The sequence below is a fragment of the Phalacrocorax aristotelis genome, chromosome 12 (assembly GCF_949628215.1).
Source record: "Phalacrocorax aristotelis chromosome 12, bGulAri2.1, whole genome shotgun sequence".
Lineage (NCBI taxonomy): Eukaryota > Metazoa > Chordata > Aves > Suliformes > Phalacrocoracidae > Phalacrocorax > Phalacrocorax aristotelis.
The window spans coordinates 2,173,360-2,191,271 of NC_134287.1; the positions used below are offsets into that span (position 1 = coordinate 2,173,360).

General features: G+C 44.4%; 1 protein-coding gene across 5 annotated transcripts in view; it reads right to left on the bottom strand.

The window, feature by feature from the left end:
- Nucleotides 1–1,111: 1,111 nt before the first annotated feature.
- The window catches only part of WASHC2C (WASH complex subunit 2C), a 37,999-nt gene continuing 21,198 nt past the window's right edge, over nt 1,112–17,912 (bottom strand). For 2 of the 5 annotated variants that reach the window (XM_075108206.1, XM_075108209.1), the window contains 10 exons: nt 17,039–17,224; nt 15,790–15,972; nt 13,324–13,452; nt 13,023–13,118; nt 11,828–11,947; nt 10,153–10,215; nt 9,266–9,478; nt 6,372–6,986; nt 5,592–5,766; nt 1,112–1,609 (listed from right to left, as the gene is read on the bottom strand). In XM_075108206.1, coding sequence (XP_074964307.1) covers nt 1,473–1,609; nt 5,592–5,766; nt 6,372–6,986; nt 9,266–9,478; nt 10,153–10,215; nt 11,828–11,947; nt 13,023–13,118; nt 13,324–13,452; nt 15,790–15,972; nt 17,039–17,224 — 1,917 coding nt within the window. In that variant the 3' untranslated portion in view covers nt 1,112–1,472. Of the gene's footprint in view, nt 1,610–5,591; nt 5,767–6,371; nt 6,987–9,265; nt 9,479–10,152; nt 10,216–11,819; nt 11,948–13,022; nt 13,119–13,323; nt 13,453–15,789; nt 15,973–17,038; nt 17,225–17,912 lie in introns of all 5 variants that reach the window. The other 3 variants (XM_075108210.1, XM_075108211.1, XM_075108208.1) reach the window with 2 other exon arrangements.

The window sequence follows — 17,912 nt, forward strand, 5'->3', positions numbered from 1 at the left end:
CCCCACTTAACGTGAATCATTGCCAGGCCCACCTATGGCGCAAATCAATACGTTATGCTTCTCCTTTATCCCTTCCAACCTTCCCTTCTGCTTTACCCTCATTAGCGCTAGATGCTTCGCCTGTAGTGTTTGCTGTGCCTGATAAAGCAAATCCAACTCAAGAAACGAGAGACTGAAGCAGATGCCTCAGAACACGGGCTTCAGAGAAAGTGGGAATTGCTCTCAAAGAAGTCCCCTGAGCACATGCTTTAAATCCACAGAGAGCAGAACAGCCATACGAGTTGAAGATTAAAACTAGATGTGCTGTTTTTATGACAGCAATGTACTACTTTAAGGCAGAACTGCAGGCAGTCACTGGTAAAATAAGAGAACCGTTTGATCCTTATGCATTTGCTCTGCTTGCCTGCATGCAGGAGAGCAAGTGTCTGCCATTGGGCACTGAGTACGATCAACGGCACCCGTTCCAGAAGGGCAGTCTAGAAAGAACAGGAGGCAAGAAGGTTAAAGCCAAGTGCACTGGACAGTTAGAAGGATTCCACAAAACAGCGACCTCCTGTAAGCTGCCTACAGTGTGCTAGGGATGAGAAAGGAAAGCAGACAGTAAGCGTTTGGGTACAAGTGGGTTTTTGTACTAAGGTTTGCACATAGGCTTGTTAACCCGGAAGTGACCGAGCACGCTCCGTACAGATGGACCTCTTGGAAAGCGTTGTTTGCAAAGCTTCGGCACATCCAGGCAGGTGAAATATCTCCCTTAGTGGTTTACAACTTCAACAGAAGACAGCGTTAGGGTTCTGTTGTTTTCGCAGAGCACTAGGTGCTCATCTGTAACTCTCTCTGGCAGAGAAGTTTTAACCATTGTTATTTTGATAGACCACATGAGCTGCTGATATGAGATGCCTTCTCTCTACCTGGTGTCAAGTCCTGCGCTAAGATTTAACTGCTTTGTTACCTAAAAGAAGGTGTACCCCAAAAAAAACCCCAGCCTTACCCTAACATTAACTCGGTATATTAGCAGCTGACCTAGACAAGGCACAGTAGTGGGTTTGGTTGTTTTCAAGTCACGATGCAGATGTCCTTAGTGAGCGGTAAAGAGGAAAGTACGACAGACAGATCTGGTTTAACAGACTCCATTTACTATTTATCATTTTCTCTATAGATCTGTTCCATAAAACAAACTATACTTTGTATAATAGATTACTTCATTGCAGGTATTGCACAGGCTATATTCATCTGGGCACCATGGAAACAAGGTAGCAGGAGGTTACTGTCTTTCTTTTTTAAAATATATAATTTAGCGCAATGAGACCCAGCACAAGAGAATACTAACCATTTAGAAGATATCATCTAAATGGGTAATCTCATTTAAATATCCACAGCCATCTCGTTTCAGCTCTACTAGATTAGAGAATCTGGAGTATTAGTACTGGACAGGGCATACGGAAGGCCTCTTCTCTGCAACGCACTCCCCTTGGCTACTGGCCTCCAAAGGCATTCAGCGGGTCATCAAACGTGCTCAGCGTCTTGCTTTCAGGTTTTGCTTCTGAAGCTGCTTGGGAAGATTTGCTTTTGGGAGTGGGTATCTTGACTTGGCTGCTGGAGAAGATATCATCTAAAGGGGGGAAAAGAAAAAAAAAAAAAGATAGATTTTAATGCGAAGTGACCGCCAAACAGAAGTAATAAGTACATAACAGTCTATAGCACACAGCAGTGACTGCCAAGGACATTCTGTGATAAACAAATGCTTTCCTGCTGCTTGCGATTCTAGATGCATTTGTAAGGACATACGTGGGAGCTGTTAGCTGTAAGTCAAATTAAGAATTTTTTCCTCCCCCCTCAGTAGAGCAGAATAATACTTGTATTTTATAATATGTTCAAGCTCTCATAAGCATTTGAGAAGTACCAATAAATTAAACCTCCACAATAAATTCAGTCGTGCAAGTGCCAGTTAACATCGCTCTTAGGTAGAACATTAGCATCTGAGGAACCTGAGAGATCCAAAAGCTGCGCGATTGTTGCCAAAGAAAATCAGAAGAGGCAAAGATGGTACTGCCTGGGACTACTGTTGCGACATCCACTAGCCATACAGGAGTCTTGAATCTACAGCACGGTAAGAACACAGCGTAAATCACTTGAGAACAGAGCACAGCTAAGATGCAAGGAGGCAGACAGCTACAACTGCCATCCTGCTGAATATTCAGAAAGTCTGTCTACAGTCCTGAACCAAGATCTCCCACCACCTTCCTCAGCATAGGCATTTCTGTTATGAATAACTAGGACCGCACAGTGGAAAGATATGTTGATATTAGACAGAGTTCTCTCCTGAAGGAAAACAACAGGCAGAAGTGAAACCCTCCAGCCCAATACCCCGTGCCCCCAGCAGAGCTCACAGACCTGCAGTTTGTGCTGTGGCTAGTGCTGCTCGTGTTTAGGACTACGCTCCGGGAAAGAGATGGAGCTGCTACCATACGCATGCTGAAGCGTTGCCCTGAGGTTTCCTGGGCACACACAACAGCAGATCTCTTCCTATGCACTAAGGTTTTAAATTTGGGATACTCAGATTATGCAGCAGGACTATGAGAGGATAAAAAAAAAAAAAAATTACGAGACTGAGATATGTAGCTCACTAGTGATTCACAAAGCCAAGGTAAGGAGCACATAACTGGTGTTGGATCCCTATTAAGAAAACACAAGTCTTACACAGAGATTAATAGCATTTACTGCTCCTGAGTATAAAAACTAGTATTTAAGCATGTATCCTAACTTTAAGCATGTGCCAAGCGTGGAGTGGCCTATCACAACATGCTTGCCTTTCTCTTCTTGCTACTTCTTCCACTCCAGCACGTGTCTGCTACTGTGCTGATCACAGGGATTACACAGGAATAATCCAGGATGGCATTTCAGCACAAGAGAGGTTTAGAAAGGCAGTCGAACAGAGTAATCCCCTACTGGCATCACTCCAAAGCAAGAAGCTGTCACACGGATTAGCTTCACAGCAGAGTGGAAGTACAGTGAACGCCACTCCCATTTTATGACAAGGCTTAAGGGATAAGAAAGTTTTGGCCATGGAAAACAGTATTTGTCAATACAAAAGAAAACTCAGTCACCATTTTGCAGATGGTCCCAGACAGGCAGAGGTGACATCAGGGTGTTTGTGTCATCAGCCATAAGGTCACTGAGGAGGCTAGGAGGACACAGATCTGAGAAAGAGTTTTTCTAACACTGCCACTGCAAGTCTAACACAAATGGAGTAAATAGTGACTAGATGCCCTGGTAGGACAAGGAAGGAAGGCAGCGTGCAGCCTCCACCGAACTGCACCCACTTACTGTTTTATTTGCAGCAGAAAGGATCTCCTAAGGCAAAAATATACAGCCCTGATAAAGTGCTACCACAGTCACTGAAGCCACCCTTAACCTGAAGCGTAGGCAAGTGCCAGTTCTACCACTCCACTGCCAGCAGGGCATCCTCACAGAATCCCAGACTGGCTGGGGTGGGAAGGGCCCTCTGGAGCTCATCCCGTCCCACCCCCTGCGTGAGCAGGCACCCCCAGAGCAGGGGCACAGGGCCGCGTCCAGGCGGGGGGTGAATGTCTCCAGGGAAGGGACCCCACAGCCTCTCTGGGCAGCCTGTGCCCCTGCTCTGGCACCCGCACAGGGAAGGGGTTTGTCCTCATGTTCGGGTGGAACTTCCCGTGTTCCAGCTTGTGCCCGTGACCCCTTGGCCTGGCGTTGGGCACCGCTGAAAAGAGCCCGGCCTCATCCCCCTGACACCCGCCCTTCAGGTATTTACAAGCATTGATCAGATCCCCCATCAGTCACCTCCAGGCCGAACAAACCCAGGTCTCAGCCTTTCCTCATAAGGGAGGTGCTTGAATTCCCTGATTATCTTCATACCTCTCCGCTGGACTCTCTCCAGTCGTCCCCTGTCCTTCTGGAACTGGGGGGCCCAGAACTGGATGCAGCCCCCCAGATGTGGCCGCACTGGGGCAGAGCAGAGGGGGAGGAGAACCTCCCTGGCCCTGCTGGCCACACTCCTTTCCATGCCCCCCAGGGCACCGCTGGCCCCCTTGGCCCCAAGGGCCTGGTGCTGGCTCAGGGTCACCTCGCTGCCCCCCAGCACCCCCAGGGCCTCTCAGCAGAGCTGCTTTCCAGGTCAGCTCCCAGCCTGTGCTGGTGCGGGGGGGGCTTATTCCTCTCCATACGCACCTTCAGGCATCTTCCCTTCACTCCTGTTGGTGTTTTGGGGCTCCACAGCTTTGGGCACAAAGTAGCTCCATAGTTATGGCCGCGCCATACAACAGTCAACACTCCAGAGGAAGGTGAAGGCTATCAGATACAGGGTGCTACAAATGCTATAGGTATCAGGATCAGATGTGACATCAAACAAGCAGCTCTAGCACTGGAGTGATGTCAAACTGGAAGTGCAAACAACAGGTTCTGTTGTGGCTAATTTTCCAAGACACTTCCAAGCAGCACTCTACAACTGTTTGGTTTGGGTTTGGTTTTGGGGGTGGTTTTTTTTCAGCACGAGCTCCAGATTTTTGTGCTGAAGTATTTGGGGGGGTAGCTGTTTGCAAAATTCTTCATTTGCTAGAGGCTACATAAAAAAATTAAATTATTAAAATAAGATATTTTAATCGTCCAATACGTATTTGAAATACCTTGCTCAGAAACATTGAAGTCTTTTTTGTTTTAATATCAGTTGAGAAGGTTTTGAAATCTCAAGATGTTCATTCTCTGGCAAGTTTCCTAACACGTTTACGTACTTCAGACAGGTTATTCCATCAGGCTCGAACGCTTAACAGCAGTCCAAGCAAAACAGTGATAAGTCAATTTGGATAGGTTAGAAAGAATGAAGACTGGCAAGAATCAAACCTAAACAAGAAGGGATTTTTTTTTTTGTCTCAGAGGAAAAGAAATACACGAAATCCCAAGGAAGAGCCTGAGAGCACACACACAGTTGGGGGTCAAACACGCAGTTGGGGATCAAATGACTTGATACCTCCACTGGCAGAGGACAAGACAGGAGCATGCTTTGCATCATTTCACATTGCTATATGCTGCTTTTTCAACAAATTCTACAGGGCAAACTTTTGCTCTCAGGTGGAGCATTTAAGTAGTTCTGGGTATACACGGATGTAAACAAAGTCTTACAGACTCCAAGGTAGTCAACACAATAGTGAAGGTGGAGTGGAAAGAGATGGTAATTTCTTCATATCAGTGATTCATCTGAAAGTACGATACAAAAAGCTATGCAAATTGAAAGAGAGAATGTGTATCTCAGGTATAACAACATGAGATTGGTCTCTTACTCCAGACAAGAGAATTTTTCTAATTCCCACAAGTGAGAAAACCCCTACGAGAATTAAACTACTCCTTCTCTCAGAAGAATTTTATGCGCTCTCCTAAATGATTTAAATGTCGCGCTAGTTCTACAAATCTAGGAAGTTCTCATCCAACGTTAAAATCCAAAGACGACCAGAGATTTCAGAGCAGTTGAAAATTCAAAAGAAAGCAGAGGGTTCTAACACATCTCCGATGGCTCCAGCTGAGGAAAATATTGCGAGACTAGCAGCAAGGCATTAGACACTTACCCATATCATCATCAAATATAGATTTCTGTTCCACCTTTTTCTTTGTCTTCTTTTCTTTTGGTTTTATGGTGAGATCCGCAAAGATATCAATGTTATCATCAAACAGGTTAGTGTCTGGCATTTTCTCTTTTGCTTTGTTCATTGGTTTAATTGCCTCAGTAGCAAATATATCATCCTTGGAGCAAAGCACAGAGAGATCATCAATACGCAACACACTTCAAAAGAATAGTCAAATTATCTGTACACAGCAGCCGAGACGTTTAGAAGACTGACAGCCTTGGGCTTCTCAAACCCAAGAAGTGTGTGTTCCTTCAGCCCTCAGAGGACTCTGCAGGAGCACCTCAGTGTGCGATTGTGCACAGGTCAAGTACAGCCCACCGAGGTTGTTACCAGCTGCCCAGCCTGCCAACTTAATTCCTTTTTAAAAAGGGTTGTTTGAGCTTCTGTGCACTGAACAGAGCTAACAGGTAAGAACCAAATACTTTATTACTCTGAAAAAGGTCACAGTCATAGGTACGTTGTCACAGCATGTTCAGCGACATGCCTGCTCTGTGTTAAGTCTCCACCTATTTAATCCACTCTTGCTAATAAAGGCGGGACATTCAGAGAAACGGTTTCTATTGCTCAGTAGCAGAGCACAATTGACAGTTTACTTCACTACCTATCCTGCAAACCCCGTCCTACTCAGCAGCCTCCATTAAGCCTATATCTCTCTAAGTAGAGGGGTGTGCCTACGGCCCTGGGGATCAAAGAGGCCAAGGTAGCAGGCTCAATCATTACCTCAAAGATATCTTGGGCAGTAGGGTCAGCAGCTTGCCGGACAGCAGACTTCAACTCCTTTTTTCCAGTTTTCTGACAGGTGAAGAGAGAGTCTTCCTCCTCCTCCAAAAAAGGTATAGGGCTGCTTTTTGTTGACAGTTTTTGCTGTACAGGCTGGAAGAGATCATTGCTGTCCTGATCACCCAGAACAGACAGATCAGGCTTTTTCTCCCTGCCCTTGATGGGTTTGTTAGCCACGCTGCCTGGCATTCCCTCCTTTAACTTTGATTGTACAGCTGGTCTGGCTGTTGAGCTGCCTGCAAAAAGATCTTCTGATTCAAACAGATCATTCCCTTGCTCTGCGGATTCTGGAGGAAGGAGGAGTTTTTTTGTACCAGCAGACAAAACACTGCCATGAGCTGGTAGTGATAAGCCGGAGAGAAAGCTGTTTTCCTTGGACTCTGCTTCAGTAGCAAGAGGCTCCTTTAGGTTCACTATTGCTGACGTTTGCTTTGGTAGAGAGACTTGTGATTCTTTAGCACTGTCCACCTCCTCACTCTCTTCAGACTCTTGGGCAGCGAGACGGCGGGCCGTTCTGCTAGGAGGTCTTCGTTTTCCTGTAACCTTGATCCTGGTCTGCAAGAAAGGAGTAAAAGCAGAGCAGCATTATATAGGAGGAAAAATGCCCCACACTTCACAGAAGACAAGTTAGGGTTCCTGTTATGTTTCCTCTCAGTGCTTTGCCTTCACAACACTGCAATTACCATGCGTTACCCATTTCACACTAGCACACTGAAACGGAATTAAGTGCAAGCTCTGCTTACAGCTCTGGTTTAAGTAACTTAAACAGCTACATGTACATTTAAACAAATAGCTGAGAATCTTCAGCAAGGAATGCTGGGCAGACACTGATTTGGATTATAGGGAGAAGCAGCAGGAACCATGCATCATCAGCTCAGCATCATCCACTCTCCCTGTTTTTTAGAAAGGGGAAAGATGGACAAGTGGGACATTCAAGCTTGGAGCAGTTTGCGGCAAGGCTCAGAAAAATAACCCAGGACTTTTGATTTGTTGCCTGCTGGTCGTTCCACAGCAGGTGGAATTGGGGTACCAAAGCAATAGCGCTCGCAAAGTAGAGAATCACAACACCAGTCAGCAAACCCCTCTAGCCCCTCGGCTTTAGGTAATACCTTAGTCAATCTGACAGCTTGCTAATCCAGGGGCTTCTGCCACGCAGTTAGTCTGTCCAAGTCATAACTAATTATGTGTTCCATTTAATTTATTTTATGCATAGTCTGCTGCAGTTCATTCCTCTGCTGCTTTTAAAAAGGCCCTCTGCAAGCTTCCATTGTAGCCTCTACCATATCCCACATGGACAGGAGCATTCACACAGGTAGGAAACAGATGAGTACAACCTCCTCTTCCCTTTTAATTGCTGTGTTGGAGTAGAAAGACAATCTGGGTGGACATGCTATAACACAGCTTAACGGAGGCATGCGCTTTTGTCAGAATCATTGTAGAAACATGTCTGCCTTCAGAGTGTGGGGCTGTATTTATCAGAGCATGGCTAAAAAACAGGAAAATTATGATGGAAGGGAGATGCACTTGAAATAAACTGATCCCTGCTCCATGCACTGTTCTTTGAAAGGACAGCCATAATGCCGAGTAGGTTGCTTTGTTCCAGCCTTTAGAAAAAAGTGCATTTGGCTGCCTGTATTTACAGCTGAAACTCAAACTTGAAAGGTCCAAGAAGCAATGACACACCAAAATCAAAAGGTGACCTGAGCCACAAGAGACATTCACTGTGTAGTTACTGAGGTGCTTCTTCTCAGGTTATTTCTGTAAACAAATGTGCATCATCACTGCGCTATCATGAACATTCCAGGTTGACCATATGCAGCTATGGGAGCTCTATTCTTTTGCAAGCCTATTTAAAAGTATGATAGAGGGATTTGTCTGTTGTGCAGGACATGCCGCTATTGGAAACAGCTACGCCTACGTGGTATCGCATCAGTCTGATGTACAAGCTTCAGACACATTTGACACTAAGAGGTCATGTCAGCCACTGCAGTGACAGCTGCTGCATCTTCCCAAGCCATCTCTGCTGCTCATCTAATGGTGAACAGCCCCAGCAGCATTAAGCGAAGAATCAAAGTTAAGATCCTAGGTTATCGTATTCAAATTGCTGCTTTCAGAAAACCCAAGAGATTTATAAAAACATAAGGACCTAGACAAAATCTTAACTACATGGTTCAAGCTTTTTTTTTTTTTTAAGAACTACTAAACTAGAATATGCCTTTTGCAGTCCATGAAGTAAAAGGTACGAATAAAAAACCACGTGAATCAGGAGGCAGAGATCTGCCATGTCAAAAGCTACAACACTTTTTTTGTGTGTTTTTTTTTCCTTTAAAAACAAAGTTTTTGTCTGAAAAAGAATTGGGAGTGACAGTTCAAGACAACATGACATTTATATCCACAGGGGAGGTAAAGGTCAGCCTACAGCACTGATGTGTTCTAATATCTTGCCACAGCAGCTGTCCATAACATATTTTATAGTTAGCCTAGAGAGATGCCTTTTTTATTGTTTTCAGGTCTGCGTCTCCTGGGAAAAGACAAGGTGTTACGCTAAAATACCTTTAACTTATAGGGAAAACCACTGAATTTGGGGAACATACCTTAAAAAGGCACAGAGTTAGGCATATGCATGAGCCTCTTACAGAGCTAAGAATGTAGTAGGCTTGACTTTTCAATTCAGTGGTCCACAGAAGTGAGAGGGGATTAGATTTCCACACCTCCATGTACATTCAGATAGATCACACTGTTAGCAGGGCTCCCGTGCCAAAACACAAATTCCTGCATGAGGACAGCCTGTATTTTTCATCTCCCTTTGTATCCCTCTAAATACCAAAGGTTACCTTATTGGCACTGTGCAAGGTATCCGCTTGCATAGGCTGATCAAAGCTTACGCCCAGTTCTTCATTGTTTCCTGCAGCAGAGGAGGCTTCGCTGTTCTGTACATCCTTGGGTTCATGCAGTGGAGTGTCCAGAACTGGTAAGGGGGACTTTACATTGGAGACATTAGGCGTTGCACCAGGTAGTAAGGCTGCAGGGTTAATAGCTAAGTTAGCCTACAAAACAGAGAAAACAAAACATACACACAAAAAGAGGTCAGGTTAATACTGCTCCAGAGCAAGCACAGCTCCAGAGAAGCAGCAAGAACTAGTGTATGTAGGCATTCAGGTTCTACTTCTATAAGTGCCTGGCCTTTCTCACACCTATGCACTTCTGTGTCTCCCACGTCCTCTGTCTCACTAAGCCTGTGGAGTGACATTATTATTCTGTACAAGAGCTTCAGGAGCAGCACGGCGACATTACGTCAGACCAAACACCTATGTAGCTCAGTATCCTGTCTGAGGACAGCAATGGTTCTGACGTTAAAAGTGATACTGTGATATAGACAGTTATTAGTCATTTCATGTAAGATGGACATAACCAAAACCCCCAAACCCCTAAGAGCCTCTGAACATACTTAAAATAGGGCTGAGAAGAATAGCAGGTCAAGGAGGAGCCCACCCTCTGCCCTCCAAATAGAATAAATAGCGCTGCTCAGAGTCAGGTCTGAAACAGGAAGGGGAAACATGCAATGCAGAAATAGTAATAGAAAATACAACATCTGAAAAAGATAATAAAATTGCAAAGGCAAGGTAAGGAAGTAAAAAGATTTTGTTTTAGGAAGAGCCATCAGTGAGGCAAGGAAGACTTTTTTTTTTTTGAAAGTCAAAATGCCAGTAAAGTTAATTACTTGTAGCTTTCCAATCCGAGATGAGGGCTCTTTGGTTTTAATGGGAACAGGACCTGTAGATTTCTGCACAAAATTACAATGGATTAAACAAGCAGAGAAGTTGTCAACCAGACTATAGTTTGCATTTTAATACGTCTATAGAAAGCGGCTCACTGCTTACCCATATCTTCTGCAGATACCAAGGTATCATCACTTCCTACCACCAGGGCCACACTCACTCAACTTCCAGCTTCCGTTCACCACATACCATAGCCCCATCTTCATCTCATTTCATTCCGCCCTCCTTCTACTCAATATTGTACTTTGCCATAGTAACCCAAAAACTTCTATCTTCTCCAGGTGACACACACCACCAGTCAAATCCAACCGTGACAGCTACCCTCCCTCCTTGCTTAGTCCCTCCCCTAAGACCCTCTGAAGCTGTGTTGCCAGATGATGATATAACTAACTTTTCTCTTTGTGACTGGCTGTAACAGGGCCACAGGCTTCAACGAAGCCCACACGGAAGCCAAGAGGGCTAGAAAATTGTACCTCTCAGCCTGCAAGGAGAACAGCTTCAGAGAAGTGAGTGCTCCCTTACAGAAAGCATGCCGTAGGTGCCGAAATAAGAGTAGACTAAAAGATCAAGAGCAGCTTTTTGGTCTGAAGGCTTGGGTCAATTCTAGGACTCAGTAATGAACCAAATCAGCTAAGGTGCCCTTCCCAGGGCTTGCTCTCCACAATTTTGTGGTCTGCCATGGTTCTGTGAGCTAGGCTGCACTCCTGTTGGTATGACTAAGCAGGCAGAGCTCCTTCAGCCTGGTTGGAGTAGGGATTTGCAAGGGTTAGGCAGTGGTTTGGGGGTCTTGACAGCATGACAGAGGAATCCCAGTGTCTGAGGAGATCGTTCTCCACTTGAATTCATGTGGTGTTCAGCTGGACCTCAGACAGGCTAAGACAATTCCTGTACCAGGCCATCAGTAGCTACAAAAAAAGGAAGACAAGTGTGGTTCTACACTTCAAGGAACACTTCACCATAAGGGAAGATGGGCTCATTAGTAGCCCTGAAAGACTTGCTTTGTGTTCCTCAGCCTAGGGGGGAAAAAAAACACCACCCACCCCCCACCGTGAAAGGCTAATATCCTACAGATGGAAATCCAACAGGCAGCTCTGGTGAGGCACAAGCCAGAATTCAGATCCAGACTGCCTCTTCCAGAGAGGCTTCGTTATGCAAGATTAAGGACAGGAGTAGAAGTCTTGTTTGCTCATCATGAAGTCTCCAATGTAAGGTTCTCAACAGCCACAGATTCATGCTGCATGCCCTGATCTCCCTTCTGAGAAAGCCCACCTGTACTTTAAAGATCACATTCACTCCAACAGACACTGGCACTTCAGAGAATGAACAACCAACTGGTTGTCCAGTGCAACTGGACCTGAGGTGTAATTCTTCACTGCCTTGTGCTTTGCCCTTATAAGGGTACGGACAGTGAATAAACCACTATCAATAGCATTTAAACTTCTTGCTAGCAACAGTGCATCTGCTGATAAGCAGAGACAAGTCTGGCCACACATTGCTGCTTTGCAGCCAGTGAATCCAGGCATTAGTTTTGATCTTTTCAAGGGACTTGTTTAAAACAAAATGATACATCTCATTTTTCTTTGCATGCCGTTCACAGCACAAGATTTAGGTACTTGCCTCTGTAGTTACTGCCTTCAGAGTGTCATCTCGTTTGGCACTTATAGCATTTTCTAGAAGGTTACTGGTCTCCAAGGAAGGGCCAGCACTGGCCTTAAGTGTTTTCTTCTCGGCTATTTTCTGAAAGCATTAAGAGCACAAGTCAACATGAATTGGGTAAAAAGCATGGTCTGCAGATCACAAAAAACCCAAAGAAGGAAAGATTTTTAAAAATCTTGCTTCTCTCTGAAAAGAAAACTAGCCACATCTTTTGGCTTCGCAATGCACTGTAGGCATTGCCTTTTGGCTCCGCAATGACAAGGGCTTTCCACTCCATTCCTTTAGCCTACCTCAGCCTTTGCTGTCTATGCGAACGATAAATAATGAGAGTTTCAATAAACTTACAAATGCATACATATTTCCTCATGCACAGGACAGCAGGGGAAATAAAAGCACAAAGCTAGCTAAGGAACACTGCTATTTTTATGTTTTCAAGCAAAGAAGCTCCATATATAGCTGCCAAGCACTAATTACTTAAGACCACCCCTTCCACAGTCCTCAGAAAAACTGTTTGCAGGAACTATTGCCAGTTTTCTAGCCTAACTTCCAGCTATAGATATGAAAATAGACAAAAGTAAAAGCTGGCTTCAATTTAATTAAGCAAAATACATTTGGAGTAGCAGTTCAGAATGCACGTTAGGACTTTGACCTCAGACCACCTGTAGTGCAGTCTAGTCCAGTACTGCAGCCGCTCGCCCTCTAAAAACAGTCCAGCGATCACAAAGGTTTTAATACCACATTCATTACCTTAAATCAAACAAGCCTGCAGAGACTTCAGTTACATAAGTCATAGAGCAAGGCTCATCAGTCATGTATGAACTACAGGGAAGTAATATCAGCAAGTTAAACAACAAAATAATTAAACAACACAAACTCTGCTACTCTGATTTCTGCTGAGGTGTGTTCTCTCACACTTAAGCTGCTCCCAGTGGTACAGAAGAAGAATCCAATCCCCTCATCCCAGCTTTGGGAGACTTAATGCATCTGTTTGTTCCCTATGCCTTCAGGGTCACAACGGCCGTTTCTATTCTCTCAGAAAGATTTGTGAAGTCGCTTCATTTCTTGTGGGAATACATATGGAAAAAAAAAAAATCCCTTCCATACACTTCTTTCCAACATCTTTTATACAAGCCATTTACAGTAGAGAAACAGATACCGGAAGGTTTGTTTTAGCGGTACTGAAGAGATCATCCTCATCGTCATCCCCAAAAAGCCCTCCTCCAGATGTTGGCTTCAGGATACGGTTTACAGCCTGAAGAGGCAAAGGATAAAGAAAAGGCGTGTCACAAATCAAAAGCACATCTCCTTTGGCCCACGATGCCTGAACTGATACTAGCACTTGGCCCTCCCTTGGAAATCAGGGACCTGAAGCTGCGCTCAAACACGGGACACTGCTAAGGGGCACACTTCAAAGACTGTTTTTAAATAGCAGGTTCAGAGGATGACTTTGAACTCACTGTCGACTTCTTGGGGCTGGCAAAGAGGTCAACATCTGGATCATTGTCCTTCTGAAGTTTGTGACTGAAGAGGAGCTCTTCGTCTTGAAAGACTCCGGTGCTTTTGGGCCGAGTACTTTTCTCAGAAGCCTGGAAGGAGAGGAGAAAAGTCCACACAGTGAGAAACTCCCTCCCTTAAGGAGGTTATTTACCTCGTGGTAAGACAGGTTACAGTCCACCTGAGGCTACACTACAACCTTGGTAACAAAAATACAACTTTAACTGCCAGTTACATATTTCACTTTGAGCAAATTTGCAAAACTTACAATGGAAATATTTGTATTCACATTTCAATGTGATGCGAAGATATTAACCAAAACGAATCTGTGTCTGCTGACCTGAGATCCAGCTGCTACTGTTTACCTGTAAAGATTCCTTAAAAGAGAAAAAAAAAACCACAACAAAAACAACCAAAAACCAACCAAAGAAACCGCCTTGTTTACAGTATGTTATCGTGAGCATACAGTGAGGTTTATATTTATGACTTGAATTTTCCAGCTGAGGTTGCAGGACAGAGAAGTGAGGGGAAGAGAATCAGTTAATTATCTTCCTAAGCTACTTTTTTAAAGAAGAAAGAAAGGAAGTTACAAAAAACCCAAAGCTGAAGGCTTGTAAAGCTATTATTGTTGCTAGATTCCCCATTCTCCTCCCGTTAAAGCAAACACACCCCCACAATGAAGAACAGAACACATTGTCTGCCTTTGGCAAGAACTTTTACTTGTACTTTCAAGTTGGCTGGTGGTGGGGAAGGTTGACAGTGAAACGTATCACCTTATCAGCCCTCCGCTCTCTGGCAAACCAACCAATATCAACTGCTTGGGCACCAAAACCAATGCCTTTCTACGATCATGGTCACTGTACACACCCAGGTCTGACTTTCAAAAGGCAGAGGCCCCACTGGATGTCTAGGCAAAGGCCAGTATCTATGTTTCACCACCCAGCTGCCTCTTCAGGGCCGATGCACATGAAAGGATGCCTCTTAAGAGCATGACTGAATGCCCAGTAGCGTAACAGCACACTCAAAATCCAAGCAGCAGGAGCAGTAGTCATAAGAATAAAGCCCGGTTATCACCGCCCCAGTCCAAGTCTCCAGGAGCCCCAGCGGGCCGCCTACTGAAGCTAGTTTCCAGTGCACCTTTTTTGGTCCATACACCTTTCTCCTATGATTTTTATTACTGCTCCATTCTCAGCCCCTCTGTGCAGCAGCTTTCATTTTACATCAAAAGCCAGGTCAAATTTTTAGAGCACTAGATCTGCTGTTTATGCCCAGATACACGAGAACCTAATGCACATCTAGCAGTACCCACACATGAAACGCATATTAGGCTGAGATAAGCCAGGAAAACACTATCACCTTTCAGATTTGCCTAGCAGAAAAATTAACTTCCTAAATTACCTGTTCTGACTTTTGCATTCATATGCTTTTCAGCATCTTAATCGCTTTGTGACTGTTATATGCTGACAGCTGAGTGCTCTGAAGGAAAGATTTGAAAGGATTTGTATCTTCCCAAATTCATAGGGCTGATGTGGCTTCTTGCAACCATCTCACAATGTGCACGCCCCACCACCCAAAAAAAGCCCCGAACACAGGATACGTTCACAACAGGTAAATAGGCACTCAAGCTATAAACAGGAATTTTCCTCCAAGAGCTATCTATTTTATTCAGCCCCAGGGACTTCTGAATGAAGTGTGTATAGCCTTTAGGGTTGACAACTTACTTTACACAGTCACACTAAGATGACAAAACCTTGGGGCACACTCTCGGTTACAGTATGTACTTTTTGACATGACTTCAAGTTTACAGAATACATTTTGGTCCATCTGCATCAAATAGAAACAAGAACATTGCCATGGATTCAGCGATACTGTTGCTGAAAATTCAAAGTCTACCTCTTCATGGTATATGCTCTATCAGAAAAGCCAGACAGCAAGAATATGGCAACTGGAGGCTATTTTTAAAAAGTGAAGAGTTAAGATGATTCTTGCTGAAGCTAGGTCTGCAGGCATATATCCACCAAGGAAACTGCAACAATATAAAGAAAATAAAGGAATAAACCACAAGGCTTCAAATTCCACATCCTTCTACTTCCTAGTACCTCTGACCTTGAGGGGTAACTGGGGAATCAGTTCTGTAGAGCAGACACCAAGTAGCTGCACCAAAACATCTGCATAGAATTTCTTTCATACTAGTATGCAGCCAAATGCATTCGAGTTAGTGGGATGGAAAAATTTACAAAGGAATTCAGGATCATGGGGAAAAGCAGGAATAATTTCTCACCCAAGAATTTGGAAGTTTAGAAATAGAGAAGGATTAGCCTCCATGACATGAAGAAAGGGAAGGGTGAAAACGAAACCTTGACTAGAATAATAGAGGTAGAAAGGTGGAAATACTATTTCCTAGTGTTCGAGAACTTCCCTAGACTCACCACGCCAATTTCTTTCTGTGCATTTTTAATGTCAACATCATCTTCGAGTCTCTCCTCTTCCTCCTCCTCAAACAAGCTTAACACTTTCTTAGCTTGGGTCTTGACACCTTTCTCCAGGGCCGGTGGTGATGTTGCAAACAGATCTGAACCGCTGGCTGGCTCTGAGGCTGGTGCTGCAAAAGGCTCCACCCAAAAAAAAAAAAAAAAATTAACACATCAGCCTATTATTTAGTTCAGGTTTGCCCAAAAACCCACTAAGCTTTCTTAATTAAATGCCAGTAGTGGTCAGAGTTCCGCAGTCCACTACCAAGCAGACAACGACATTCAACTAATTTTTCCTAAGCAGACAGAATAGCAGCACGCAGATTAGCAAGGCACAAGTAGATAAAGAGAACACACTTTATGGCTCCAAAGGGAACACAAGTTTCCTCCTGCACTCTACACCGTAGCGCTGTTGATAAGCAGCTTCCTGCATCAGGTTTCCCCCTCACCCGCATGCCAGGTGGCATGTGCGCCACAAGGCTGCATTAAGCAGCTTTGCTGTTATCTCTGAAGTATCTTGTTCATGCAACTTGGGATCCTTTGGAGTGGGCAGCACTACCTGAACCTTGAATGCACTCAGGAAAGTGCAAAGCATGGTAACTACTCTGGAAATTCATCAGCTGGTAATTGCCCAAAAATCACTCAGTAAGACGATGCCCAAGATTAAGTTCTGCTGAAGTTTCTTCAATAATACACATCAACACTGTTCTGTAACAGGAGGAATTCACAGTCCTGAAAGCCACAGCTACCAACGCCATTTATAACTCAGACTATGTTGGAACGAAGTTACTGAGCTTGAAGCAAAGCCTACACATTAGTACAGGCTATCTTTTGGAGGAAAGCTCTGATCATGTGAATAAAAATTACCCAACCCACTCTAGAAGAAAAATGAGAGAGATTCTTCCCCCCAACCCCCAAAAATACCCCAAACAGTTCTCTCGTGTATGTCAGTTAGGAAACAACTTTTAAAGGCCATTTAATCAATGTGCTGTTTGACTGAAATTATTATCCTAAATGGAGACAGAGTTATTCTCTGCTTCGCAACAGAAGAAGAAATCCAGAAAAAGAATTCTGTCCCAGAGCAGCACTGTTAGATTGTTTTGTCTGGGTTTTTTTGTTTTGGTTTGGGTTGGTTTTTTTGCCTTTTTTTTTTTTTTTTAAACTGAACCTTTACCAAACTGTAGATTAACATAAGAAAATCCCTCACTTTTTCCTTTGTTTGCTGCCCTGCAACATCTGCTCCTCTAGGCACAGGAACTGCTCCAGGCTCTTCTAAACACCACAATGTATCTTCTACCTGGTTAGACTTCGATGTTCTATCTGGCAAATCTTCCTTTCCCTCCTTTTCTTCTTCATTAAAGAAAGGTGATGCTCGTGCTGGTTTTACTTTCTCCTGCAAAATTAAGAGAATGTTGTTGACACAAAATTGGTGGGTATATAAGAAGCATACGCTGCTGTGGGAGCAGCCTCAGTTTGCCTTCTGCAGGAGCCTAGGGCACTGGCAGCGTGCTTGGCTTCTGCCTTCCTCCCATGGGACATTCTGGTTTGTCACTTCTGATTTCTAATATTCTAGGCTCTTGAGCCTGGTTGAAGAGTGCCAGGAAGCAGTTGCAAGCTTAGAGTGGACGCCCTGGGAACCTTGTCTGGTTGGTGGGCTGTTCCCTGTGACTGACAGCAGCTAGACCGTCGCTTGCCTGTTTCTTCTTCTGTTGCCAAGCCTATTGCCTTTATGGGCCATGACAAGTGTTTTCCTGGTAATCAGAAAGGCAAGCAGGGGAGAGGGGGCGGCACATATTCATGCAGGAATTTCCACTACAGATACAGCTGTGTTAAGCTTTTGCAGCTCCTACTCACAGTTCCAGAGCACAACCAGACAGGCAGTACACTACAGGCTAAGCTTATAAGGCAGAGGATAGCATAAGCACCCTCAGAGGGCCAGTAAGAAGCCTGTAGGCACATCTGAACCAGCCTGGGTTGAGGTGACACAGAGGGTGAAGCTCGAGCTTCACCGTCATCAATAAGCCGTCTGTTCCTTGTAACAGTATTTTACAGTTGAGAGCTCTCAAAACACCCTCAGGAAG